The sequence below is a fragment of the Bacillus rossius genome, chromosome 1, assembly GCF_032445375.1.
Source record: "Bacillus rossius redtenbacheri isolate Brsri chromosome 1, Brsri_v3, whole genome shotgun sequence".
Taxonomy (NCBI): Eukaryota; Metazoa; Arthropoda; class Insecta; order Phasmatodea; family Bacillidae; genus Bacillus; species Bacillus rossius.
In genome coordinates, this window is record NC_086330.1 from 15,159,007 (window position 1) to 15,176,411 (window position 17,405).

Genomic DNA, 17,405 nt, shown 5'->3' on the forward strand with positions numbered 1-17,405 from the left:
ACATTTAATATATTTATCTACGTTAAATTTCGTATTATAAGTTTATTTGCAACATGAGCACACATTAACTCCTCGTTAACGAGGTTAGATGTTTACACATAACTGATGAGTATTGAAAGACTAGGTACTTCCCATTTTTTTGTGATCACCTTCTTGGTTAAATAAACGAGATTACAAACGAAGTATGTTTCACAACAATTATTTCGGATATGGTATTCTAGCGGCGGGTGCGGAAACTACGTGTGATTCGCGTCAAGAACCACAGTTGAAATCATAACTTGTGTATATTTATTACGCACGGCATTATTTAAAGAATTCTACGTTGAATTTCATGCCAGAGTTTATTTCTAGCTTACTTATATCAGTTAATTTTTTTAAAATTTGAAATAAATTATGCTATTTCTTAAAAATCCATCATAAGAAATAAAAATTACTATTTTTAATGTACAATATGATTTTCAAACAATTGTTTCTACAGAAAAAATTAATTAAAATATAATTTTTCAAAATATTTTGGCTTATATCATCTTCACACAAACCTACAAAGTATTTTGCTTCTGTTTAGTAGTGAAAATATTTGAAATATTATGATAAAGTTTGGAATAAAGCTTCCGGGCTAATTTTTTTGGTTTGACATGGCATATAAGACTTAGTTTTGGCTACTTGTATGGCGTCAGAATTAGTGAACTGGTGTGATTATCATGACAGTTGTAGTCACCCGCGTGAAGTAGTAAGTTATTTCCTCGCGGCGTTCACAGACTAGACCCTGTTAGTAAATTTTTGGTTGCATCAAGATTTAGAAAAACTGGAAGATATTATGATTTATGCCTTGGCATGCCAAAAATTGGGATAAATAGTTCAAATTAGAAACGTAGCATTAAGATGGAAAAATAAAAGATGGGAGATTTTTCTGATTGCAAATCAGTTGGAACTGATCCACGGGAATCAACAAAATTAATTGCGCATTAATATATGAGTAGAGACCTGAAGAATTCGCGGATTCAATTAATGAAATGCTACAATTCAAATAATTATACCTTAGTGCTGCTTCTGCCATTGGTTCACTGTTAATCTGGAGTAATGAGGGCCAATTAGACACCCTCACTCGTGGAAGTGTCGAATCACAGGCCGCCCAGTCGAGACGACTCACAAGTCAGCAGCCAATGAACAGTCGGCATTTGCCCGAGTGTGTTGATGATATTGGAGTCCATCCCGGAGGTCATTGAACCCGCGGATTTTTCCGGTCTCTAACTATCGATGACGTGGTTTTTGAGAGAGTCAGGTTTACGGATTGCCCGCGGAGGAAGGCCTCCAGTGTCGAGGGTCGACAGAGACGTGTGGGTCGAGGAAGAAGTGTCTCGAGGCAGTGAGTGACGCATGTCTCCCCCCCCCCCCCTCGTGCAGGATGTGCAAGGTGCTGGAGAACCGCAGCCAGCAGGATGAGGAGAGGATGGACCAGCTGACCAACCAGCTGAAGGAAGCGCGCCTGCTGGCAGAGGACGCCGACGGCAAGTCCGACGAGGTGAGCACCTCTTCTTCCCGGCGTACCTTTCCGGGTAGCCTACAACTCACGTGGTCTCGGTTCCCTGCGAGAATTCCCGAACATTTCCGAAGTTTTTTTGCGTTTCGGTATTAACGCCACTTCAGCCGCTAAATCAGAAGTTTCCAATGAAAACAAGAATGTTGTGACTGACCTGACCTAACCTAACCCTTCGATTTTTTTTTTAAATTTCAATTTTTGGAGAGAAATCACGAAGTTGCACGAACGTGGTAGGGAACCGAAACTACATGAGTTGTAAGGCTTCCCGTACCTTTCTCTCGCCCGCCAGCCCGGCGGCCATTTTGGTCGCGCGGACAAGCTCCCGAGAGCGGACATGATCCAAACTAACACACGCCCACTCGGGGAAATTCCTCAGGTTCAGTTTCGACTCCAGTTAGAAAGTTCTGGTGTCTGTGTTTTCTTTTTTTCCTTTTTCTGAGCAACACGTCCTTCAAAAATTTGCTTTCACACACACACACACACCAGGGACGTAACTATACTACTTTCCACCTGGCTATAACTCATCTTGGCAACTCCCTTTTTTTTCTTCTTTCAAAATCAATAAGGGGGGTGCCTCCCATTTCAGGTCAACATTTTACATTTACAGTAATTACAGATAAACTTGTAGACTTTTTTCAATCGTTTAACTTTCACGAAATGAAAAAAATGTACACAGCGCATACTTTTTTGCATGATTAGCTACCAAAGTCACATTTTTTTTAACGTTTATTTGGGTTGTACAAATAAGGAGAATTTAATTTTTTTTGCAGAACTGAAACTTTTTTAGGTTTAACTGAAATGCCACTGGCCACTTCAAGAAATTGGTTTGAATTTCTTTCAGAAAATATTAATTTAATTTTTACCTGTCATTTCAAAATTCTTCAAATTTGTTACGATTTTGACAAAAAAAAAAAAAACACCCACGAAATGAGTTTTTGTGACAGAAACGCAAACCATATCACGAAGAAGTCTAAAAGTTGATCAGTGATTAATATAAATATAAAATCATTACCTGAAATGGCAGGCACCCCCTTAAACCAGCCTTTTCCTTGTGCGCTGTACAAAGAAAATCCTTTGGAAACCCAGTCGCCAAAGATGTCACTTGTGAAACCTCAAGGCAGAGATTTGTAAAAACCGCAAATGGTTCAAATACCTGCCTGGCAATTTTACGAGTGGCATCGTCGCATCTGAGTTGCCAACGACCATTCTTGTAAAAGTACAAAAAAATACTTTTTACAGTGTAGAGCTCTCGCTATTAACACAAACTTCATTGCATTGTCCTAACTTATTTTTGATCAAATGTTTTTAATTTCACAAAAGATTCCTTTGGAAATCAGTTGTAAAGAAATAGTTTGTGATACGTACTACACGAAAGATATTTTAACTCTGTACAACACATGACTATGTTTTTTTTGGCATTTACGAAACACAGATAATGCCGAGTATTTCTAACGAAAAAATTGTCGCATAATTTTATATTTCAATTGATGTTTCATTCAAGCATAATATTTTTAAACCACAGAAAAAATAATCTAAAATTCAATCATTGTACTTAGTTAAGTTTTATTATGCTTATTTAATTTTCGCACTTAGTACTGGAAAGCTATTCAGGGAACGGTTTCACTATTGGAAGTATTGGGACAACACGAAGTAAGGGTAAGAATCAGCACTAGAAACATGCAAAATTCGCGGATTCATTTCGCGATAGGCTAGCATCAAAACAACTATGTTTATCCGGGGAACTGTGAGCCAATGGGAAACACTAAACCAAGAAAGTGCCGAATTACGGACAGCCTAGTTGAGACGTCTCACGCGTCAGTAGCCAATGAACAGGTGTCATTTCCGCGAGTATTTAAAGGACTGAGTAGTCCATCACAGAGGTCAATGAATCCGCGAATTTTGCAGGTCTCTAATCAGCATAACCCATTATTACTGTAAATTCTATTTTGTGGTGATACAGTTGTTTTCGTGAAAAATTTTCAAGTTTACAAATATCTGTAACTGTACAAGGATATTTCTGCTCCGTAAAAACTACGGGAAACAAGATGGCGCTTTTTTTCTTCTGTTCCTCCCTCCCTCCGCGAGAGCATTTAATATGTATATTCAATGGTGAGAGCTGCAGCTCCCCGAGCCCTGATGCGCCGTGCGCGCGCTCAGGCAAGTCCCGTTGTGCGCAGGTGTCGCGCAAGCTGGCCTTCGTTGAAGACGAGCTGGAGGTGGCTGAGGACCGCGTCAAGTCCGGAGACTCGTGAGTATTCGTCGTCACCTTGTAACCCCGGCCTTCAGCATCTACAAAAAACCTTCCACACACACACCGCAAAATTACTTCTATGTACCCTTTCCCCGTGTATGTGTGTATGGGATTCAAACATTAATTCTATAAGCACAGGGAAGAAAAATAATAATAACAATATTAAAAATACAAAAATAAATACCAATAATAAAAAATAAAAATCTTATTAAAAATAAATAAACTAATAAAATAGTACATAATGAATAACATCAAAGAATAACTTAAAGTAATAAATACATATTCAGACCCACAAGCTGATATTTTAAATTAAATTATTTAAGTAAATAAATATTATATTAGATAAAAAAAATAATTATATTTAAAGGTAATCAATGCAAAAATAACAATAAATATTCAAGAATATAACCATTATAAAAAGAAAATGAACCAGAGTAAATTATACCATGTTGACTACAAGAATATATATACCTATATATATATAAAGTATAAGCAGCTCTAAAAAAAGATATAATAATAAAAATATAAGTATTTAAAGAATCCCATGAAACCAGTCTATTTAATAATATAATTTCACCTATTAAATTCAAAGAACAACAAATTGAAGGGGGTCGATGGGGCTCTACACGTAAAGTAAGGCGCACACAGAAGCACGGTGTATGAATTTAATGCTATACTATCACCGCGAGTGATGACGCCGTGCAATAATGACATGCATCTAGCACTGACATTGAAAGGCAGTTACCAACATGGTAACAACGTGACCCTCGGCGGCCATGTTGGTCACACTGACAAGCTCCCGAGAGCGGACGTGTCTTCTGGCAGACGAAGCTGATCCAAACTAACACCCACCCACTCGGGGAATTCCTCAGGTTCAGATTTGACTCCAGTTAAAAGTTCTGGTGTCTGTGTTTCTTTTCCTTTTTCTGAGCAACACTTCCTTCAAAAATTGCTTTTACACACAGCATGGACGTAACTATATCTACTAGTTTCCACCCGGCTATAACTCATCTTGATACCTCCTTTTTTTTATTCTTTCAAAATCAACAAAACCAAAACCTTTCCCGACAACACCTCATATCGCCACCACATATTAATTCCACTATTAAAAATGTTTTTGATTCAACTAACACGGTATTCATTTTTAATACATCGCAAGTTGGATAGTACGCGAAAAATATCAGTTTTTATATATTTCGTGATATACATGTAACTGTATGTATCTTTCAATGCATATAATTCAGTCCATCTGCCTTCCAACTCTTTATTTTGTGTTATAACACTACGATATTCAAGTAAGTATCTATAGTAATAATTACTCTGCCGGTTTAGCGTCCCTAAATGCGGCGACCGGGGCACAAGCCCTTTTTGTTACGTTCCTGAAACAATATTTTATTTTTATTTGTTATTTATATTATTACGTTTACAAAATCAGTGGCACTCACGTTAATAAATAGAATTATTAACATTACCCTTTTCTTCCAAATTAAATTTTTTTCCCCGAAAATTAAAATCAAGATGTTTAGAAATCAAGTGCTGTATTTTTTTTGAAACGTGAGGTTTAATGATGTGTACTGTGTTGTTCATCCCACAGGAAGATCATGGAGCTGGAAGAAGAGTTGAAGGTTGTCGGTAACAGCTTGAAGTCTCTGGAGGTATCGGAAGAGAAGGTAAATAACAAAATATTTTCTCTCAGTGAATTATTTGTTGCTAACTCCTACATCCCCGAGGGCTTGAACTACTGGATGCGATGTGAGTACGTTGATGACTTTGTTCCCTCAGTGCTGTAAGGCATATAGAAAAATCTTCACTGAAAAACTACCACAGAGCACTGATTTTAAAGTGGTATCGAACTTAAATATTACTATAAAATTCAAGTGGATTCAGCTTTAATAGTAATTTTTTAAATTACATTTTTCTGTCACGTTTGGTATTTTGTTCACAGGCCAACCAACGAGTGGAAGAATACAAGCGCCAGATTAAGACCCTCACAGTCAAGTTGAAGGAGGTTGGTAAAATTAATCAAAACTAATTGATAGTTTACAATTTAAACTCATAAATTTTGGGATCACACTCAATAAAATACATTATTAGTGTGAGAGAAAGTTATAAAATATTTGTATTGTCTATACATGTGATAAAACTACCAAAGTTTTGGCCACAATGAAAATAATTTAGAGTAGCTAGAGACTTTAGAAAATACTGTTCTATTTTTAAAATATTTCAATTTCTATCTTCATTATATTGACCGGCAAGTGTGGTCATAGAGGGAGAAACACTTTGTGGTAGGAGAGGTGTGTATTCAATGTTTTGAGTTCAATGCCTTTCCACCCATGACAATGAATGGCCTCAATTGAAAATTATTTTGGGCAAGCTATCACATTTCTTCTGAAATTCTCTTCTACCTTACAAAAAGGGGTTCTATAATTCCCTTACGCCGAGAATCTTTAGAATAGTATAATTAAGTTCATTACCGTGACTATTTTTGCCCGAGTTTGCCAGTTTATTCCACGCAAGTCTTTCGAGCTTCGGTAATAAAATTAAAAAAAAATTATTGCAATGTTCTTTAACTGTTTTCTGAGGAAAAATAAGAAAGTATGCTAATATGGTTTTATAGGGAAACGTTTATTCAAGATAGGCGTACAGGCTCTATTAGATTTTGAAATACACATTTCTTTTGAAATATTCTGTAAACTTCTGAAACACTCTATAAAATTCTCAAACTTTCTGGAAAATATAGGCCTACGTGTAAATCGATTTATACGTTCAGAACATTTCAGACGTATTTATCAAACGTTTTCGCATATTGAGCCAAAATGCTTCGAATATTTTATATATATATATATATATATATATATATATTTTATATATATATATATATATATATTTTATATATATATATATTTATATATATATATCTGGACGAGATCAACGGAAAAAAAAATGTGAGCTCTGCGCATGGGCGGAAGTTTGGGCGACAGATCGGCCACGGATAGGAAACCTAAATCCGTGGTTGGCCGCGTCCTGTCGTGTATCAGGAATGCAGTTAAAGCACAGGGGTAGCGTGTTCAACTCCTAAAAACCCTCATTTTTTTTTCGTGTCTTGGATGACCGGCCTCGGTAGAAGCGTGTAGGTCAACATTGTTGTCATCCTCGTCGATACAAGGCGGACCCTCCCCAGCTGAGCTGAGATGAGCTGAGCTGAGCCGAGCTGAGCTGAGGGGTGTTGTTGCAGGCGGAGGCCCGCGCTGAGTTCGCTGAGAAGACGGTGAAGAAGCTCCAGAAGGAGGTTGACAGGCTGGAAGGTAAGCACATCAGCTCTCGCGTCCAACTGCAGCGAGAATCTGTCCCCGTCGTCTCGGAGCTGAACATGCCTTCGCCCAACTTTCACCCGCCAGTTATTTCACCTTACATTTTCAACATGGCAGGGAACCAACAATTTATGAACGAGTTCTTTTACCTTTTCAGCATCCCGAACTTTGAAATGCCATTTTGAAACTGAAAAAAGTTACAAACATATACTTTTAATATATTAAATTGTATGTAAATAGTTAACATGCATTTTAAGCAAATAATACTTTACTATACCATTCCTATAGAATTTTTTAGGCAAATAATATTTTTTTCCTCCAAAACTTAAAACTTATTATTTTTAACGTCAAAACTTCCCAATATTATTTTTAATCAATGTAAATAATGTTAATATTAAGACAAAATAATCATTGTGTTTTTTCTATGTGAATTGTAAAATTCAAAAAATTATTGTAAATATTGTAGATTTTCACAAACGAACTTTATTAATGTGTACAGTATATATAATTTTGACGATATTCTTTTGCTTAGTACTGCAACATTAACTGAATTTTGAGTGAATTTACAGTACTGAAGTGTTTTAACATACATTTTTTATTGTATATGTATTTATAAAATTTTAAAACATTGTGTGTTATGTGGCTTTAGATTTATAAATTATTGTTGTGTGTGTGTTGACGCGATGTTTAATTAAAAAACTCACAAATGTACAGATTTAGAAGCTAAGCAATAATTTGATAGTGCTATTTGCGTAATTTAGTGTTAAAGTTTATTTGAGCTGTTTTCCATTTGCAACTAATTTTTTTTAAAGATTTTTGAATTTTTTTATTTTAAATTTTTGACTGCACTTCAAAACATGTCCATAACATATAATCAAAAATAATTTTTTTTCTAACTGGCGCACATCTAATTCATCAAAAAATTTTTACTTCTGTAAACTTACATACATATTCTTAATATTTCACCACAATTATCGAATTTTTTTATTTTCATAAAAGTAAAAAAAAAAAAGGAAGTCTTAGAATATTTTTTGAATGTTCACGAAATTGTGGCCAGTTTTACGTGCTTAGCAAGTTTTTTACTGATGAACTCTGCTACGGGTGGGGAAATCAGGTTCGAAAATCATAGCCCAATTAATTAAATACAGTTTCATTTATTACATAACATTTACAATATTAAGTTATAGCAAATAAATTGTCCATGCACGAATTTTATACCCCTCAGCCCTCTTCTGGAATGGTATCGTGCACCTTTCAAGTGTCGCGTCTTCAGGGTCGACTTGACGCCCGAAGCTCCTAGAACAATGGCGTCCTTAGTTAAGCCACTTCACGCAGGCGGGGCTCAAGACGTGTCGAACCCTCCAAAGCCGAGGAGGGTTCTCCGGGGTAGAGGGGTAGCGAGGCACCGCTGTTAGTCGGTTTAGGCGTGTAACGGTAATACTCGCACCCCATCCGCAGTCGAGCGCCCGAGCTGGCCTGCCCCGTTGCCTCGCATCAATTATCCTCGTAACAATACGGCGAGTCCATAAAATAATGTCCCAGTTATAAATTATAATAGTAACAACTGTAAACGTTGCAGAGTTCAAGGTGACATTACAGTTTTAGATAAGTACATGTGCGAGTTCTGCTTTGTCGTTTTCTCGCTTGCAGCGCCACCTACGAAAAATGGTGACTCCTGAGCGTAAAGCGTTTTGTGTTCTGCCCTTTGCTGAGTGAATCGATAGTTTCAGTTCAACGTGCGTTTCGTTTAAAGTACATAACTGTTTCTTCATGCTTTAAAGCCAGATGACTGTTGGATTGGTCGTAATGGTAAAGGCGACAGAGCTTTTTTTTTAGCTGGCATAATGGCATGCGATTGTTTTTGCCTTTGGGGCTTTATAAAATACAGTGTCCACAGTCCGACACTACCTAATGGTTTGCCAGAGTTGAGACACAGATTTGAAGAGGCTATTGATTCCATTTCTCCTTACTTTTAAACCAAAGTGTGGGAAGAATTGGAATTTATGTTGTATGTTTGCCTATAACTAAAAGTGCACTTATTGATTGAGCATTTGTAAGAAAATCTAGGTTAGTTATCTTAAATTTAATGTATGATTTGTTTTAAATAGACTAAACAAAACGGTTAGAATATACCAATGAAACTGGGTCATCATTTATGGACACTCTGTACTTTAATAATTAGAAGGAACAGATTTTAAATATTATAAAACTGCACATGGTGCAGCGAACAAAACTGAAATACATTAAAACTGTAAGTTGCTAGTTAATAAAAATTTAGTTTCATCAACTGTGCTAGTGAATGTATTACTTATGTTACGTATAAACACATCTAAAGGCTCTTATTTCGTAAACATTTATAAGAACATGTTTCTTTATAACAATAATGATTTTTGTTTGTTAACATTTTCTTGGTCAACAGTGGACCTATTGCTTACAGATAAATTGCAGCAGTACTTGTTTTAAAAGAATGTTACGTTGTGCAATGGGATCAGCTCAGGTTGGCTTGTGCAGTTTGTGCTTCTACTAACACCGCTAATGCTTATGTGTTGCCTGTTCTTTGCAGACCTTCTGTTCAGCGACAAGGAGAAATACAAAGCGATCACCGACGATTTGGATCAGACATTTGCCGAGCTCACAGGCTACTAGATAGCGCACCTTTCAAAAACACGCACAATAAAAATAAACCTTCTTGTCTTACTTTCTCTCTCTTCAAATTTTTCCATCATCTCGAGTCCAAATTCACGATATATACTCTCTTCCAAGTCTCTGCTACAGAGGCATTAAAAAAAAGAACACTTATTTTGCATACTCTTGTGTTTGTTTACTTTCTTATTCTTCTGCTGGTGTGCTGTGATATGCTGCTTCGTCAGGACTGCTTGCCAAGGTAGTGTGTGCTTTTATTTAAGTCGCGCCAACATGTTTTCACAAAGAATTTTACTCAGAACCACTTGTTATAATATATAAGTTTATGAAGAAAGTTACTTTTACAGGTTTGTAGAAAAAATAAGAAAAAAAAGGTAAAGAACATGTTGCCGTGAACTGCAATTTGATGAGATAGGCTTTCATGCTTTTAATTGCTTGTTTTCATAGAACCCATTTTGCTTATGTGCTTTTTACATAATGCATACAGTTTACGGGTTTTAAACAGAACAGAAATTAATAATAAGCACGATTTTTGCACAGACTATATGTCCAACTTCTCTGGAACATCAAGTATCACTGTTAAATTGATACTCGATAAATTATTTTTACAGATTGTTTACAACAATTATTAAAGTCAGAAAATATGCCTTATTTAAGGAAGTATTTAATTTGCGACATTATTGCCTTAAGTATATTTTCCTCGTGGCAAAAGTGTTTAAAAATAATTATCTATATTTTCGTTTTTTGATAGTTTTACAAATATTACTTTCATATAATTTTAAATAGTTATTACCAGAGCTATTAGTTTCAGATATTATGAATTTTATTGACATACTCTTAGCATAGCGAAATGTTTTTAGAATTGTTGATACATAGTTATTTTGCTTCCTTATAAGTCTGAAAATATACACTTTTGGGGCTTAATTTCCTTCTTCAGGCAAACCCTTCAATACAAAAAGGTAAACTTTTAACAACATTCAATATGAACCCTCAAAATTATTCGCAATTTTTATTTATGTAAGAGTTCAAAGAATAAACACCTGTACTTGTGAATGATTTTGATAATTGAACCGGAAGTAATATGATATTCTCTGAACTCAGAAGTCAATAAAATTCTTGTAGGAAACATACGTAATAGAATGATAATTGCAATGCAGACTACGGGTATGATAGCCAGTAACAAAACACGGTGACTAAGTATAGGAACCAACCTTTCATTCCAAATAACGATGACCTAATTATTATTTGAAATATTCGCTGGAGAACCGTTTTTTTACAATAAATTAAAAAAAAAACATTTCAGATGGAACGATTTCTGACATTTCTATTTACTTGCAAGAATGAAAGCGCAAATTGATCTAATTGGCATTGCAAATAAATATCAAAGTAAAAAAAAATGGTTATCAGCTAGGTCTACCGCAAATGTGTTGTGCCGAACAATTTTTTTGGATTGAATACAGTTAGACGTTATTTTCATGAAAACCGACTACAAAGTGTAAGATTAGATGGCATGTCAACGTCTTAGAGATAGACAAAATGTTTAGCACTCGTTACCTCATTAAAATAAAATATAAAAAAAGTAACAGCCGTAGTGTTATGCAACACACATTACTGCTATACATATATGGTTTGCTACACTGAAGGGATATATAGTCTTGGCTAACACAAAGCTACACCCTTCCAACTTTGAGGATACTTTTCGTGGAAACGGACGGGTTAAGCAGACTTTTATTTTTTTTCTCTGTAAAATCGTGATAAACATCATTCTAGAAAAAAAAATATTTGTCAAAAAATTTTCTTGGAACCACACATCTGCCCTACGAATAAGATGGCGTCAGGTATTTTTGTTCTATGCTTTGGCAGTTTGGCGGGACAAACTGGAAATTCATCTGTGTTTCTTCATGCATGATAAATGAGGATAAAAACAGATAATGTTTCATCTGCGGCAGTTTTCGATTTACTGTAAATGAACACACGTCATCTTCATTTTCATACGTAGCTGTTGCTTGAAGTAAAGGTTTATTTCCTATATTAATTGTTTTTGTTTCATGACTTGAGAAGGTTGCCAATACGTTATTTTAATTGAAGGGGCCCGCATAGTCAGGAGTGTATCTGTGTCAGCCAGGCGGGATGATAAGTGCGACTCTCGCTGGTGCTTCTAGCGCGGTGTCGCCTCTAAGCGCAAGACTCTGAACTGGCGCGCGGTCTTATCTTCATCCATAAGATAACTACGAAATTTTAGCGGTAACCGTAGCATTATATAGCGGAGAAACGAAGACAAAAGTGTAATGCAAGTCCCTTAAGCGCTTTAAAGAACCTGTTCCGTTGGTTTTATGCTCAAAAAATACTCTAAAATAGTCCTTTCAGCCATTTTAACTCTTCAAAAAGTACCGTTTAAAAACTTGTCCCGGAAACAAAAAACCTTATCGGCTCTCAGCGCATTCGTAAACAGACCCCATTCTGATGTCTTGCGTAGTTTTCAAATCGCGTTGTTTTTCCCGAAGCTCTGCGCACCGTGTGTGTACCCGTCTTAATCCTGGGTTTCTGGATCATGCGCATTATTTCTCCTTGAGAGAAGGGTTCGTGTGCCGTCAACTTGACCACGCACAGGTCTGTAGAATCTAACCTGAAGCCAGGTCGACGACGCCGATGGTTGAAGTCCTCCCCCCCTCACCAAGCGTTGGAAGGGGTACACACTTGCCGTCGTTGTGCAGACACTCTGAAAAATACAGCGTCTGGCAGCGTCTTCCGTCGGAGGAAGCGACGCTAGGTTTATTTATATCCGCCGGGCTTGTCAAGTGGAAGAGACGCAGAGGTCGCGTCGAAAGAAGATCCGGTCAGACCCGTGAATTATTTCCAGCCTTCTTGAAAAAAAAAAAACACTTGCCATCAGGTACTGGGATACTGAAGAACCGATGCGGCACACATAAAGTACTTTATTTTTTGCTTAAGTTATGCTAAAAAAATATCATCTTTTAAAAAATGGCACATTCTTATATTTTTTGTTGGTTTTGTTCTGATACAATTTTATTTAATGCTATTTTCTCTTCTGAGGAGGTTGGTAATCAAATCTTTTAACGACTTTACATACTCTCATGCAGTATTACAGTTACAAAAGCTTGTTAAATATGTTTTTGAGCTCATCGCACTTTTTTGCATGTCATCTCCTTATAAGTCCACTTTTGCTTATCGGCACAGTGATAATATTGTAACCAAGGGTGAATCGCAAAGCAAATTCCAAAACTTTAGTCACACACTCATTAAATATTTGTATGCGGAAAAAATGACCTCCCTTCATGAAGGAGCACCACAACGAAGAACAAAAATTATTTCCAAAAGTTTTTTTTGTCACTAATTATTCTCTTCAGATTTTAGCAAAATTTTAATTTTTTTCACTATACCCATTTAATTTTTGGATATATTCTTTTTTTCCAGTACATTAAAGAAATATATTAGTGATATTCCTATTACTGAACTTATTCTGTATGTTCTTCCCTTAGAACCAGACACTTCCAAGAAAACGTTTTATTCAAAACATATTTAATGAAATTTAAAAAATTAAATTTAAAAGTACTTTTACAATTTTCTCCACAGGATAGATCAACATAATAATAAAAAAAAACACTTTTGTGACGAGCCCATCAGATTAAATAACAATCGTTATACATAATATTGTTCAAATTTATCTAAAACAACTACAGTAATTTAAATTTAATAACTGAAATAATGTGCTGCAAGGAAAAAAGACAATACTGGGCATTTATGCTAAGCCAATTATTGCATAATGCTGTTTATTATGTACATGGAAAAAACGTTCTTGTGTTCGTATTTTTGTTTTTGTTTTTGCGGTAGGATCTTATTTGAAAGATAAATATACATTTTATAACACGACAGTCTATACACTTGCAACGAGTATGTTCTGACATGCCGTAGCTCAGCCAACCCGTGTCACGGGATCGGGGGTTCGAACCCAGACGATTATATTAACGAGGCGGAGGTCACCACTGTCCAGGAAATGGTCAGTTTAATTTCTTAACTTTTTTCAAGAGACCAACGTTATTTCTTTATTTTCAAAACAATTTATATTTTTTATTTATGGGTAACAATAAAAAAGGCAATATTTTTCAACATTATTTTGCTCAGTTATTAATATTTTAAGTAATATCTTACGTCAAAAAATTTTCAGAATTTTTTCATTTAAACCATTTAATGATTTATACAACTTTTCTTTGAAATCATAGTAATGAATAGACAACTTACTTATTAATGACTTGATAAATTATAACAATTAATCTTTAATCTGATCCAAAGGAATCAATTAATTTATCGTCACAACAATATTGAAAATAATATGCCAGAAAAACATTGTAAATCATTCGTTTGAGAGAGTTTTTTAAATAGAGAGTTATAGAAATATGTCTGTGCGAATTCTATGCTTATTATTAGTATTGCTTCCAAAATACATTCCAAAATAGTATCTTAGGTCTACATAGTTTTAGTAACTCTGGAAATAGTTATTGTAGGCATGAGCTACTGCAGAGCATTTGTATGTCGCAAAAAACTATAAATGACAAATATGCTTTTAATGAAAACGGGAAGACTGATATCGAAAATATAGTAAACCCAATTAAATACCTCGGAAATTATCAAGTTAGTGGATGAAAACAAAACCATTCATAATAATCAACATCAAAATAGAGAAAATAGACAGATGACCCTGGATGACACAATGAAGACAGTATACGGTCTTGATTATCAAGATTTTTCTACTGTGTTCACTGTGATGGCTTCGTAATTATGTCCAGCGTCAATTACTGGTTTTCTTTCAGTACTCTTTGTTCTTCAGTTACTTTTTTCTTTTTTTATCTTTTTTTTGTCCACTGGCATTCCTAAGGTGAAAGTTTTTTTTCGACATGTTCTTGAGTTTCTTAAAAAAATGTTGGTACCAGCTGGTATTTTTATGTTCCGTACACACATGATCAATTTGTCATTCCTGGTTTACTGTGACATTAAAATAGCTTCGCAAGGGCGCATCACGACAGTAATTGCCAGAGCCACCTGCTCCCGTTGTAGTCATAGACTTGCATAGACACGTGGACGTTCAGTATGCTTACCACTGTACAAAAAAAAATTTAGTAAAATATTTCATAGTCTTAGATGTAAATACAGTAACTGCTTTCATGTGCATTTTTTCCTGAAGGTTTTGCAGTAAGTTTACTAACGCTTCTAGCTGGTTCTGTAGTGTACAGCATTTAGCAGTAGACATAAACAAGGCCAAGAAAAAGTTTGTTATTTCATTTTCCTGCAAAGACACAAAAGTTCGGTTATGTCTTGTAGGGCCATGAATTTTTTCGCGAAAAATCTGATTCCTCAATAGACGGCATTAAGGCATGCTTGCGCTGGCGTTTTGATTGGTGGCCGTCTGCAAGTGAAGCCATTTCCCTATTGGTCTTGACCACTCTATGATTGGTACGCTGACAGTATAAATGCACCTGCAAAAAAATTAGAGCGAGTCCTTAAGAACTCGCCAGTGATGTGTAATAATATCTAACTTCGCTAACGAGCGAATTCATGTGTTTATAGCCCCGGCCTACAGCTAGACTTCACACAAAACTACCGGGCATCTACAAAAAACCTTTCACACCCCACTGTTACAGGAAAGCCAAAAAAAACAAACATATATATACATCCAAAACGTCGCCCTTCCCTGTTGTGTGGGTGTAGGATCCAGTATGTTCTAATATTGCAAATACACTTAAAATACAAACTAGGACACGGAATTTAACGGTTTAATTCTTGAAAATAATGCAGAGCGCGCTAAATAAATGAAAAAATAGTTGTTTTTAACTACATTTCTTGACGCAAATCACACGTAGTTTTCACACCCGCGCCACTAGAATTCGCTGCCGGAGCAGCTACGTCGTCCATCGAATCATTTGATTTGCAGACCGAAATTTTAAACTATATAATGAAAAGGCCCTGATGAAAAACGAAAAGATTAAAAATAAATAAATAATCTCCGGGTATGGACAAGGAATTTAATTAAATTACTGTCCGTCTTTTTAAAATTCATTGAACAGTTACTAATATAAAAATTTCCTTTTTTTGTGAAATTTTGGTTCACGCCTTTTGCCACAGATTGCAGCACCGTCTTTACACACTAAATTATACCAGGCAAACCTCGAAATACATACAATGCTACAGTAATGACTGAATAAGGGATTTCTCCCCCTTTTGGTTTGTTGACAAAGTCCTCTTAGCGTGAGCCCTACCGGCCTGGGGGCCCCTACGGCCGTATACGCGAAACAGGAAAGGTGTTACGAGATCCGGCTATGTCCAGGGGCTAAGGCTACCCATCCCAGCTTAGACATTCAATGCTACGGTCGTATGGTACGTAATTTATTTTTCGCAAACAAAAAAATCCATGGCCCTACAGACAAGTTGCACAGCTTCCAAAGCCGGAAGGGGGGGAGTATGTGTCGCCGCCGTCAGGAAAAAAATAAGTCCTAACGCGGCGGGTGTTGCTTTGGCGTTCCCGCAGATGAACTTGGAATCAACAAGGACCGATACAAGTCGCTGGCAGACGAGATGGACTCCACCTTCGCCGAGTTGGCCGGGTACTAACCCCGCCCCCCCTGACCACACGTCGCGGACAGCAGCCGGGCGGGGCGCGCCTGCCTCCAACCAATCAGAGCCGGCGTGACGTCCACCGCAGGCCTCTCTAGGGAAACTTCACTTCTACCAGCCTTCTTCTCTTCCGCAGTCGAAATAAGCTCCGTTCGCTCGAATCAAAAAATTAAAAATTCTGGAACTTTGAAAACACATGTAAACAAATAAACTTATGGGTTCTGCTACAAAACAACCAAATTCTACGATTAATTATTTTTCTTTTCTTCTACAAGTTGTAAATATGTAGAACGTGAAAAAACTTGACGGTAGGAAGGAAATATATGCATGTGTTTGAGAAGTGTACGTGTTGATTGTTAACGTTTAAACTGCCTATATTATCTCGAGAGTTTGTACAATTTTTTTTTCTAGTTGGACTGAATCAATTGTTTCCTTCTGTGAGCCACAGATGGTTGTGTGTGGTTTCACAAGTTTGAAATTCAACAAAACTGTGCCTTACAGTGCGGTACCAAGTGGAAAGCACTGATTAAAAAAAATATAGAATCATATGATTTGTATTAACAGAAATAAACTGTTGTTAACCGTGAGCAAGCATATTTGAAATTATTTTCAATTTCACCAAAGTCTGAAATTCTAAACAGTTAAGTATTTAAATAAATTTTTAAGAATTGACAGCTAGTGAAATGATTTTTTATAGTTTCTTATTGATATAATAGCTGACAAATAGAACGATAGGCCAAGTTAACAAAGCGTGCGTGCATGAAGCATACATAAAAATATCTCGTCGCATGATTGAAGGATACAATATACTTTCAAAGGGTGAAGTATACAGCTTCAATGCTTTTTAAGGCGTAGGACATATGCTTTTTTTAAAATGTGCTTAAATTCCCTTTAAAACTTCCTCCTATTTAGGTGTACATAATTTCTTAACAGATTTTAAAACTTAAATGTTAATAAATTATTTTTTTACTAACTTATTTGAAAGTGGTTTATACATGCTATATAATTTAATATACACTATTTAAAAGTTTTA

The 17,405-nt window shown here is 35.9% G+C and overlaps 1 protein-coding gene across 3 annotated transcripts in view; it reads left to right on the forward strand.

The window, feature by feature from the left end:
* The window catches only part of LOC134528636 (tropomyosin-1), a 72,638-nt gene extending 55,679 nt beyond the window's left edge, over nucleotides 1–16,959 (forward strand). The window contains exons 5-10 of one of the 3 annotated variants that reach the window (XM_063362433.1): nucleotides 1,405–1,522; nucleotides 3,718–3,788; nucleotides 5,386–5,461; nucleotides 5,737–5,799; nucleotides 7,027–7,096; nucleotides 16,287–16,959. In XM_063362433.1, coding sequence (XP_063218503.1) covers nucleotides 1,405–1,522; nucleotides 3,718–3,788; nucleotides 5,386–5,461; nucleotides 5,737–5,799; nucleotides 7,027–7,096; nucleotides 16,287–16,369 — 481 coding nt within the window. In that variant the 3' untranslated portion in view covers nucleotides 16,370–16,959. Of the gene's footprint in view, nucleotides 1–1,404; nucleotides 1,523–3,717; nucleotides 3,789–5,385; nucleotides 5,462–5,736; nucleotides 5,800–7,026; nucleotides 7,382–9,665; nucleotides 9,800–16,286 lie in introns of those variants that run through there. The other 2 variants (XM_063362434.1, XM_063362432.1) reach the window with 2 other exon arrangements.
* The last annotated feature ends 446 nt before the right edge of the window (nucleotides 16,960–17,405 follow it).